We start from the raw sequence: 12177 nt of genomic DNA, 5'->3' as shown, positions 1-12177 counted from the left end.
AGAACTTGCGTATGAGCTAAAAACCTGCAGTCTCAGCTGGCTGCTGGCCTGTGCAATCTCCATAAATTCAGTTAAACCTTAAAAAAAAATGAGTTACCGTGAAATTACCTGTAGAGGTATAAATCATACTTCATATGTCCTACTTCCTTCACTTCAGGACCCGTGTTTCATCCGTGGCTTGTGATGCTGTTGCGATTTAATCAACTTACACATACAGTTCCATGCACTTGGAATTGCCATGCCTTACAAATTATCTAACATTTTAAATATTTTTTTATAGAATCAGTTATACCAAGCAGTGGAACATTTCATGTAAAACTACCAAAGAAGCATAATGTGGAACTTGGCATCACCATAAGTTGTAAGTGAAAGTGCTTATTTTAAGATCATGTTTATGGGATAATCTGTGGATAGTAGGTCCTGTAACTATATGTTTGATTGGGTATAAACTTCCTTTTCCTTTTTCTAGAAAGAGATGATTTAGCAGTGCTCTCCCTGATGAAACACCATTCTGTAACAGATTTATATTCTTGTTCTAGTAGATAAAGAAGCCAGAAGTTTGCCAGACCTAAAGTTTCACCTATTCCTTTATGCATAGCACATATTTAGCTCGCATTAAAATTATTTTTAAAAAGGAAAAAAAAAAAGAGTCATCAATAGAATTGTGCTCATGCCGAAGTATTTCCGTAGCTGGGAAGTTTAAAGCAAAGTCTGTCATGGTCTCTCACAGACTCTTGGACAGAACCCCACTGAACTCTGGGGTTCTCACTGGCATGAGGATGCACATTCATGGGGTTATTTTTTGCTGCAGAAGCCAGAGTCTGAAGATACATCCTCAATCTGTAAAACTGGCAGGCAATCCTAAATGTGCAGGTCACGTAGCACAATCCGCTTTCACTAGAGATTTCGGAGATTGCTAAAAAAGATAACAAGACTGTGCATTGGTCTAATTCTCAAAAAGTATTACTGTTGTTTGAAATCAAAGTGCTTCTATACTTATTTATTTTTGGAGCAGACAGTAAATGCTATATTAGGACTGGATTTTAACCACGTAAATTCCACTATACTGAGTTCAGCCCTTGATGGAAGGAAGAACAATCCATATCAAAGTTAATGGGCTTGTGTTTCATGTACTTAAAGACAGTGCAGAATCTGGTCTCAGCAGAAGTAACATTCCTTTACAGTTGTGCCCTTCCTTAGACTATTAGGCTTTCTTTGGAATTCTTCATTTGTCTTGGAGGAAGATTGTGCTTTGATTTATATTCTCACAGCTTTTACCAGCACAATGGAATAAGGTTAATCAAAAGTACAGCAGGGAACTTGGTGCCAAGGATTAAATCTGAGGAGCAAATGAGAGACACTGCAGGCCTGTTGCTTGTGTTGCACAATTGAATGAGTAATTGTTAGACTCTGTAAGACGTGATGCGATGCTTGAAGCAAAATTGTAGGTCCGTATGTATTTGTGCAAATGAAAATATTGACAAAACCTGGAAAGAGGCTGTTCTATTTAAATGTTAGGATTGGTAAGAGTTTGTAGGATTACTGTAAAAATGTGGTTTTCCTAGTAATTTGATTTGTGCTGCTTTTTGGAATTTGATACATCTCGCATTTTTTTGCTGTCCATAGGGGTAAACTTTGAATGGAAAGCTAATGTTCTTGGAATTTGTGTTTAGCACTCCTCTTCCAAACTTCATATACCTTCCTGACCTGGAACTGAATTCCAAAAGTTAGTGCTTTATAAAATTAGTGGTTTATATAATCAGTGACACCTGGTGGGTCTTAGCTCTGCTCTACTGAGTATACTACTGCAGTATCTTTAATATATAAATTAAATTATCTGTTCTATATAATAACCCCACTTATTAATAGTATTTCATTAATATGAAGTGTGTCTAGGATTATTTATTTATTTATTTTATGTTAAAGGATTTATATTAATAACTGAAAGTTTGTAAATTTGCTTGGTAGAAGTCTTGAATTGCTGCATTTCATGCTTGATTTTCAGTGCTTTGCTCTGTTCTAATTAACTCCTAAATGAGGCAGCATGATTTGAAGAATATAAGTGGTTTATATTCATTTTGTCACATTTTTATCAAGGCACTTTATCACATTAACATGCCATTTATTACTGATATTGTCAAAAAGCAAAATGATTTCTTTTAAAAAAAGAAATACGAAGGGGAACTTGGCAGAGTTTGTATGAACAGACTTAAACAGGGTGATAGAGGAGATCAAGTTTATCCACTTCTGAGCTTGATCTGTTTAAGTGCTAGAGACCTGTTTCATCCTCTCTCTTCTCAAGGTAGTGGAGTTAATGGTGAGTGAGGAACTTCTGTCTATAAAAACATTACAGAGAAACACCTGTCTTGCTTTCCGTATAGAATCAGAGAATCGTTTTGGTTGGAAAAGCCCTTTAAGATCATGGAGTCCAACTGTTAACCTGGCACTGCCAAGTTTAGCTTGGGATTTGGAGGAGAAAGTCAGGAAATGACCTGACAGACGAGACAGATGTTTTTTGTCAGAAGGGGCACGTAAGCCTCGCCTCAGGCTGGCACCTGAACTTGCGCCTATTTTTAAGTCTAAGAGTTCCTCTAAGTCAGCTGGTAGGAGGCAGACATTCTGGAAGAGGAATTTATTTCTCTTTCTTTGTGTTGTTCTCTTCGGTAATAAACACCAAGTGTGCCTGCATGGAATTACTGCCGGCTACTTGAAGGCATATCTGAGGTGACACACAACACTAAGGACAGTTAACCTAGTTCATTGTCTTTGAAAAACATGACCTGTAATAGGGGAAGAAACTAAGCTTCTCGTAGTCTCAGATTAATTAACGCAAGGAAAAAAAATAATTAAAAAAAAGTAAAAATCCCCTTAGATAGCAGAAACCCTTAGAAAGTAAGACAGAAGAAAGTTTCATGAGCATCATTGTTAATGTTAATCCAGGGCACTGAGTTTTGGATAGTTCATGTCGGTTACCTCGCAGTACGCTGACCTTGCCCATTGCTGCCTTCACACACATTCTGGGCTTCCGTCATCCTATCGTCCTTCCCTTATCCCATCAACATGTGTCTAGTCTTCCCATTAATAGCTAGCTATGCTCAATAAAGAGTGTGTTTCGTAGTTTGCAAAAGCAAGTGACTATATAATTCATGCTTCGGGTACTATCATTTTCACATCCACTTACCTAATTGGAGCAATTAGAATGTCTCAGTTCTTAAAATTACGTCATCAAAATAAAGCATGACACAGCGGTGTCAATGTGTGTGTGATGATGCTTTTATTACAGAACCATTCCCAAGAAGAAAGATAGCTTTCAAGTAGATGTGGTAGTGTTCAAATCTGTTTCAATTTATTTGCCAGTGACATTGATTTTAGACCATGTAATGGAATATAGATTTTTTTTTTTTTTAAGATTTTTGCGCCACTGGCTACTTTATCATAGACTAATATTTTTTAAATATATTGAATGACATCCAAGAAAATGACATGCTAGTCTGGTAATTGTAGTTAACAGCTTTTTTTTCTTTCTTTCTTTCTTTTTTAAGTAAGATTCTGATATACTTACTGGTAATGAACTGCAGCACCTTGCTTCGTAAATAATTTATTTGAAGCTAATGGGACTACTCAAGGAATAAGAAGCTGCAAAGCTGGTAAGAGTATCAGAATCTCACCCAAACTATCATCAGCTTTTCTAAGTCATTTTGACTAGCAGCTATACTATCGTCTACTTTATTGCTTTCTTATTTCATCAGAAACAAGCTTTGTAAGTAAGACTTTTAGCATTGACTATGAGAATTTACTCTCTAAAGAATATTTCTGCATATTTTGGGATTTCACCTATCAAACTCAACTTCATTTTGCAATGTTACATGTAATTATTTTCAAGACAGAGTCTGAAGAATCAGCAGGTTTTTTAGCTGCTCCACATGGACCAGTACTTAAGGAACAAAAGAGCTGCATCAGTCTAATTTTAAAAAGCTCTTTCATCTATTTAATAACCACATTATTTTTAAAAAGTCTAGTAGCTGTTAGCTAGCATCGTGCGTAAGTGGACTCACTTTGTATAAAAAATGTTTTTCTATCCCATGAGCATTTTTCTCTACTGGTTCAGTTTGTTCAGAGTTTGATCAAACTCCAGAACTTGAAGTGAGGCTGAGACTCGTGAGTTTTGGCTGGGTGGTAGGTGAAATGTCCACCCCAAAATCTGTTTAAGTCACATTGTTTTGGTTTGGTGGGTTTTTTTTATTTGAGTTAGCAGTGAAATGAGAAAGGAGGGTTGTCTGAGGTGTTTTTTAACCTAATGGAAGAGCTGATCTACAAAACTGACAACACCTCACTGACTTTGTTTTCAAGTGGAGGGAAATAGGCAGGGGAAGTGTGTCTTTACTAGTAGAAGTAGGGCAGAGGCTTGAAATGGAGACCTAGGATCATGGGGTAATTTAAAGAGAGAGAACAAACAACTTGCTAAAGACCAGCCTTCCAGCTGCAACACTAAATTTAGTATCTGTACAACTTTATGCACTCTTCAGTTCACTTGTAGTGCATCGTGCAGACTGTGTAAAGTCTCTACAAAAGCTCAACAGTAGGCAGACTAACAGCTGGACCAGAGAGGAGAAGACATGAGTTCTTCAGTGGACAAGCAGAATGGGACAAGGAGAGAAAATGAGTGGAAAGCCATAACAGGGAGACGGCAGATGAGGGAAGAGGCTGAGGTGTGATCGGGAGTAGGGGAAGTTGGGACTTGAACAAGAAGAAGGCTGGACATGGGTGAGTGGTAAGGTGGTTTGGTTATAATTGCTTCTTAAAACCAAAAATAATTCTAAAATGCAACAGAAGAATGGAGACTTAGAGCTGTAGAGTGTCACTTCAAACTTGTGTTAATTCATGAGGATATCTTTTTAAATGAAGTGGTCAAATACTGCTTTCTCACTGAGACTCTTGCTTCTCTGCTCTCTGGGGAGAGATGAAACAGTGGTGTGTATCAAAGGGGATAGAGGCTGCATAATGAATGAGGTGGAGGATTGCAGAAAGAAAAAAGAGGTGATCTCATGGTCAAGATGGTTTAATGCTACCCTGGAGAAATTAGGGTTTTTTTCCTTTTCTCTGCAATAGAGTTGTGCTGAGACAAGTCATTTCACAGAGCTGGAGAGGGGGAGGAGAGGGAGATATTCCACAACTGTCTGCTTGATTTTCTGTGGAAACCATTGAGATCCTGGGGTCACACTTGCAGAAATGCTGAGCATCTGCAGCTGTTGCTAAAAATTGCAGTGGTTGTGCTTTGGACATAGAAGCTGTTATATACTACAAACTATTGTGAGAAGTAAAGGCATGGATATCTCAAATTGCTCACTGAAAATTTTCATACTTTGACCTAAATTTTCCTGTGTTTCCTTTCCTCATCTGTAAAATCAGGATAATAGTACTCCATCTTCTTGCTGGGGACAGCATCTGTTCACTAGTGTTTGGGAGACAATCTTAGGCTGTGGCGATGAGCAGTACGAAAGTTCAGGAGGAATTAATGATTTTATCTCTGCAACACAACTCGAGTAGTTTGTAGTATGTATGTCATGAGCATTGAACAAGAATAAAACAAAGTGTGGTGTAGCTGCTTATTAAGGGCTTGTCAGCATGGGGGGATTCATTTCACACTGAGCTGTGTTTGCTGCCTACAAAAAGGCTTTCATCCACCAGACACAATTAATAGCCCAGGATAACTGACAAAATACCACTGGTTCACACTTACTCAGTTTGAGAGTGTGATAACTTTGCAGTACCATACCCCTTGCATCCAGATGCATTCTGTGGCTTTGCACTTGGAGCTGTGCTCTTTCCCCTATCTTGGTTCCTTCTCCCTTCTTTTTGGAATAATAATGGGCTGTTTTCTTTAGTACTGGTAATTTTTATAAAGCAGTTTCATAAAAACTATCTCAATACTCAGATCTCGAACTGCAGGCATTGTACAGTGGGTGGCATATAACCTCAGAGATTTATAAGGCAACCCAGATGGTAAAAGCATAGAATTAAAAAAAAAAAAAAAAAAAAAAAAAAAGTTCACCAAAGCGATACTTTCAAATTGTAAGAAGATACTAATTGGTGAAACAAACCCAAAGAATTCAAGTAAATCATGGAACTGTCATGTAAAATATAGTTGACCCATAGTGTGAAAGTATGAGAAACAAGCTATGAAAATGACACATTTTGCAAAAAAGTTAGTTGCTGTTCTTTAAATTGCAACATAGGCGTTTCCTGAAATTGTGGTGTTTTAGACAAGTTTCTAAAAATTCTTAAAAGCCCTTGTACATCTGTCTTCTGGACTCTCAAGACACTGCATTTGAAATACGGCTATTTAGCAGTTCTTAAACAGTTCCTTCGGACATTCAAAGGATTTCTTAGCCAGGGCAGTCAAGGTTAACAAGATCTGTTAGAATATTGTGTTGGAAATGTCATTATTAATATACCTTGTGGATGCTGTAGGTGAAGATCTGTCATGTTCCATCAATGAGAAGAATCATGAGCAGCTAAAGTAACTGACATCAGGATGTTTTAGGTGATCTTCCAATATGGGTAGCCTAATGGACAAGTACTTTCTGTGAGTGCACGCAGAGACCTTAGTACCCAGGGCACAAATGGCTCAGGGCAATTGAAGATCCCTACATGTACAAAAACCATTAGGACTTTTCAGGAGAACTGGGAGCCTTATACCACGTGGCAAAGTTTTAATACTACCACACTCTTTGTTAACAACAGGCCCAAAAGTCATTCCTTTTAACCATGACGGACAGATAGAAAATTGAAGGTTATATCAGATACCTCCAAGAAGAGACAAGTTAGGTGGGCAAGGAAAGGACTGGCGGGGATTTTACTAATTTGACCACTGCAGGGCTCGTAGTAGATATGCCCAGTACAAAGTGGGGAGAAGTCTACAATGCTTAAGGCCCAGCAGCAGTATAGAGGAGCAAGGTTACTCATCAGAAGAGGCACATGTTTACTTCAGAGGAAGCAGCGAGTCATAGTGAAACAAGCATCTGTGTGATGTAACCTACATATGTGCAGATGTATTAACTGTGTATCAGCCCAATGGTATATGTGGCCACTACCCGCAGCATCTCATTTATTGTGAAGTAAATCTTTCCTTCTCACCCAGGAAACATTATCTTCATACCTCTGCCTTCAGCACTGAATGAGACAGGAGTGGATGTAAAGAATGTAGGTTAGCCCACTCAAGATATTTTGCCAGAGCAGCTCTGTTGGTCAAGGATATAATAAAACATGATGTATGACTGACAGAAATATTCTGGCAAAAGATCAGTATTAGTGGTTGTGCTGAAAGGTTCTACTAACAGAAAGCCTTCTTTACATGTTGTAGCTACACCACATTCTGCGATAGATAGCTGGAGCTGTACTGTGATATATTTGCGTGGTTCAGTCCCAGCCTAACCCAGACTTCAGATATATCAGGTTAAATTCACTTTGCACCAACCACCTTAATTCTGGCATTTTCTAATTTTTGAGGAGTATGCAGTCTTACTAATCTGCTGCTGATGATTGTTTGTATTCATGTACATATAATTTAGGGGAAGGGGAGGAATATAATACAGGTTAATAATGTGTATGAAGTATTGATGTATGGACAGAATTAGCCCATCTGCATATCTAGTAATAAAACCAGATACTTATATTTGTTCTTTATTACAGCTCCATCCAGTAGAAAACCAGGGGACCCTCTGGTTATTTCTGATATCAAGAAAGGAAGTGTTGCTCACAGGTAAGACATTCAAGCTCCCAGTAAAAATCTATTTCCATCGTGTAGCCATCTAGTTAAAGAGAGGAAGCTTATAAGTGACTGTGCATTTTTTTTATTGTAAAAACCAGTTACAAATGAAAAGTGTAGCATTTTAAGAAGTAATTGTTTTAAAAATCCATCTCGTTTCTATAAAAATGTTCATACCTTCTAAGATACCTAGCTTTAGTGTTGCTAGAATTTCATGTAAGCATTTTTTATTGTTCACAGAACTGGGACGCTTGAACTGGGTGATAAGTTGCTTGCAATAGATAACATTCGACTTGACAATTGCTCAATGGAAGATGCTGTCCAGATCCTTCAGCACTGTGAGGACCTTGTAAAGTTAAAGATCCGCAAAGACGAAGATAATTCCGGTATTAGCAATGAGCCTATTGCAGATTCTTGTATATTTTCAGAATTTTTAGAATATAGGATTATTCTTTTGCATTTAAATTTTAGTGAAATGTTTGGGGTTTTTTCCTAAACATGGCTGATTTATGCTAATGCTAATCAGAAAATCTAACACTAAAAAGAATTTGAATGGTATATAAAGTTTTGAATTTTCTCAGTGGCTGTATTGCCAGCAAGAGCTGCACTGCAAAATGAGGTCTTCGGTTTTCTGGAAATGCAGTTTCCCCTCAGGTGCAGTCACATGAGGTTGATCTTTTTTTTTTATCAGTGTACTGAGATTTTCTCTGCTTTTAAGATTGGAATCATGGTTAGCAAAGCATGGATCCGTAGGTCTCAGTTCTCCAGCAGAGTGGTGAAGTGCATGCTTTATCCATAAACTTATGAACTTGACTTCAGTATGACTGTTCACATGCTTAAAATAAGTAGCACTTTACACGCTGTGCTTGGATGGCTGATGGAGGAGCCAGGTCTGATCAGCCCAGTGGAAGTAATGGAGCTGCCATCATTTTGCACACCTACATCTATTAATATTCCTAGATCTTCCTCATTATGGATTCCATAAGGGTACAATTTCTACCTGGAGATAATAAAGCGACTTCTGTTATGCATTCTAGTGGCAAAAGAAGTTAGACAATTATAACTACCGTCACTGGTGGGATTTATATTATAGTGTTAAGCAAAAGCATGAACTGTAGAATCACTTGTCTTAAGCTTTATGCAATCTTACAGTAAGCAGGCGCAGCCAACCACATTACATTATTTAAAATCAAGTACGAGTGTTGAAATGGTGTTTAGAATTGCATAGAATGCTCTTTTCCTTTAATTGCTTTTGAAAGTAAACCAAATATCTTCTTAGCATGATCAGTACAAAGCAAAGGTGGATGCATTTAGCACCTTGTACAAACTGGCTTTCAGAAGTAAATTTTGATCCAGCAAAGTGAATGGCTGCTGCTCAGTATGATATTGTGGTTAGGCCCCCACAGGTGGTGAGGTGGGATTTACTACACGTAGTTGGTCCATCTTGGACTGTTAAAGAGGTTTCTTCACCCTAGGCTTCCCAAAGCAGAATCTCAGGCGATAAATTCCACTAGGTAATTTATTTGAATGGTACCGCAGCAGAGAGGTCAGCTTGAGCTGGGTACCTCCAGGGAGGGACCCCGACTCCAAATCATGCCTCTCATTTATACCCATACCACCCATCACCCAATCTCCAAGTTCAGCCTCAAGTCCAGTCACTTAATTTTGGTTGGTGGTCTCTTGATTTCTTGCTGGTTTTTACTGTTGCTGGGCTGGCCTTGGTTCTTATCTTTTCATTCTGCTCGTATTTGCTGAATTCAGTGAGTTCTTTGTTAGCAGCATTAGTTATATCAAAAGTTTAAACTTAGTCAGCTCTTGTGGCCTAAGGCTGCAGCGATTTTAGTTACTAGTGCTAAGTAAGTTATGCCAAGCAAGTTCTATACCAGCAATATATCAACTCGCACAATAGTCCAGCCCTATTGTGCTTCTGCGAGCCTCTTGATTTCACAAGCACAATACAGGGTGTTTCAAAAAGATGGACCCAATGTGTTACAATTACACAAAAATTTACAGATGGTTTAATGAGTTAGGAAGTTCTAGTAACCTTTTTATAAATGCCCTATGTTCCCTCCACCTGCTGTACAGACTGTAAGAATTTCGTTCATGGGCCGTTGATTGCAGAGATACAGTGATTTCAAACTGGGTCCATCTTTTTGAAACACCCTGTAGTTCAATTATAGTTCACTCCTACTGTTAAGAAAACGAGCTCAGGCCTAGACGTAGGCTAGGACAGCTAATATTTCCTAACTTGAACAGAGGCTGGCCAAACTGGCCATGGGCTGTACATCCGAAGGGACACCTGACTGACAGTTGCTTTGCAAAACTGAGCAAACCAGGTATGTTATGAAGAGCAAATTGCAACTGCACTTGGCAGCAAATTGACAAGAAAAATGCCTATAGAAGGAATTTTGAGTTTTCTCCTGCACAAGAGGGGAGTCTGTCTTTTAAGTGCTCATGGCACATATGATCCTTCCTTCACCTTTTTTTCCCTCATTTGGAAAACTCCCTCTCATAAATAACCCTGCAGAGAAATTACCAACAGACCATAGAAGAAAGGTGTGAGTTACAGCCATGCAGAAGAAGAAATAAGTTCTCCTACACTGTTAAACACCTGTGGGCTTGTCCTGTGTGTGTCATGTTGTCCCCCCACTCCCCCTCACCTTATGGACTTAATCTCTTTCTAGATCAGCTTCCATTTCCATTGAAGTTGGTGCACAATTTCCATTGCCATCACTGAAATGTGGATTTCAGTCCCCACCCATGTAAAAGAACATCTTTGCCCTCTTAGGTATTGCACGCTATGGCAGCTGGTACAGATTTTTGTGAGTGGGATTCTTTTTCCGTGGTTCTATTTTACACTTTCACATTGCTTATTTTACAGTTAAATTATATATCTATAACAAGATTCTCACACAACTGTCATGTCTTATCCAGACATGAACAGATTCAAATGTAGATAGCTGCTTAGAGACCTACTGAACAAAATTCTCTATACAAATGGTTCTTGTAACAGTTGACTAAGCGTCAAAGTGTAATTGATTTCAGGCACTTTGAAATCTAAAATAAATAAATGTCTCCTGAAATGCTAAAGAAAAAAATATTTTTAAAAGCAGTAGCAAAGGTGTAGCGAAAACTGCACCTCAATTAAAATCAGTTTTGGTTTATTTTCCATTAGTTTATTAATGAACATCTGTTTTTCTCACAAAGGGAGGAAATGTGCTTCCTAAACTCAACAGAAAAAAAAATAATTAATTCCCCGAGAAAAGAAAAGCCTGGCATGCTTTTGAGGAGGGGAAGGCAGGGAGCAGGGGTTCTTCCTCCTGAAGTTCTCACTTCCTTGCTGTCTTTCTAAGTCTTTATATTCATTTTTAAGTGTTCCTAGATTCTAGCTCTTCTGCCTTCTATTTTTCCTTCCTCTGCTGTCTCTCCAACTCCTCCAGACAGTTGTATGTGTCTCAGAGCCAGCCATGCAGGTGAGGCCAGCAGCAAGGTTGTATATCATGTGTTCCCCCAGACCGTGCTCTTCTTTGCCCATTTGTCTGTATTGATTAGGTGTTACTCTGAAGGGCAAGAGAGTGGTGGATAGAGCAAAGGCGCTGCAGCACAGGTCTGCTTTCATTAAATGTGGTTTCCAAGAACTATCCACATGTGCGTCACAAGAAAAGAAAGAAGGGAAAATCTCAAAAACGTGAGAACTGAAGACATGATAGTTTGATTGTATTTCCTCCCCAGATGGAAGTATGTTTTCAGCAGTTTTTCTGTTTTCTTTTGTTTTCCTGTCAGCTTCTCAAACTGAGGACAGTTTTATCTCCTGATTAACCTAATGGTTGCCACCCATTTTTTAATATCAGAGTTCTTTGTTTTCACGGCAGAACTGACCTTCATTGTGAGTTCATGCCACATGCATGCCATGTTCTTGGATAGCTGACATTTCTGCTGCCTGGAAAGACCACTGAAGAGAACAGTGTAGTGGTTTGGCATTTGTTGCATTCTGCCTTTAAATTTTCTTAACTAGGGCTAACCAGAAGACAGATATAATGGACCAGTCTCCTTTCCAGTCATTCACTAAGACGTATGGACTTCCAGCTCTCAAGTGGAAGCGCTGCTGTATGATTAATCAACTTTTTATTCACTTACTGTTGATAGCAGAGGAACATCAGTATTGTGTCAACCCTTAGCAAATACCGGCTATTGCATTTTCAATTAGCTTGGAGGATTAGTTTCCATCCTTCGGCTGAAGTCCTCTGCTGTGTCAATGCCGCATCTGTGTAAGCGTTGTCAGCATTGGATCCCAGAGGATTTGTCCTTGTTCCATAAATGCTCCAGCAAGCAAGCAAGAGCTGCCACTCTTCTGGGGTGCAGTGGCAGCCGACGTGCCAGCCCATTGTGTACCAGCCAGGGGCTTCCAG

General features: G+C 38.9%; 1 protein-coding gene across 5 annotated transcripts in view; it reads left to right on the top strand.

Moving 5' to 3' along the window:
• GRIP1 (glutamate receptor interacting protein 1) overlaps positions 1–12177 on the top strand; it is a 224981-nt gene that overhangs the window by 189800 nt on the left and 23004 nt on the right. For all 5 annotated transcript variants that reach the window (XM_065627702.1, XM_065627693.1, XM_065627683.1 and 2 more), the window contains 3 exons: positions 281–361; positions 7693–7762; positions 8009–8154. In XM_065627702.1, coding sequence (XP_065483774.1) covers positions 281–361; positions 7693–7762; positions 8009–8154 — 297 coding nt within the window. The remainder of the gene's footprint in view (positions 1–280; positions 362–7692; positions 7763–8008; positions 8155–12177) is intronic.

Source organism: Caloenas nicobarica, chromosome 1, assembly GCF_036013445.1.
Source record: "Caloenas nicobarica isolate bCalNic1 chromosome 1, bCalNic1.hap1, whole genome shotgun sequence".
Classification (NCBI taxonomy): domain Eukaryota; kingdom Metazoa; phylum Chordata; class Aves; order Columbiformes; family Columbidae; genus Caloenas; species Caloenas nicobarica.
The sequence above is the reverse complement of the archived record's forward strand: the minus strand, read 5'-3'. Positions and strand labels throughout refer to the sequence as shown.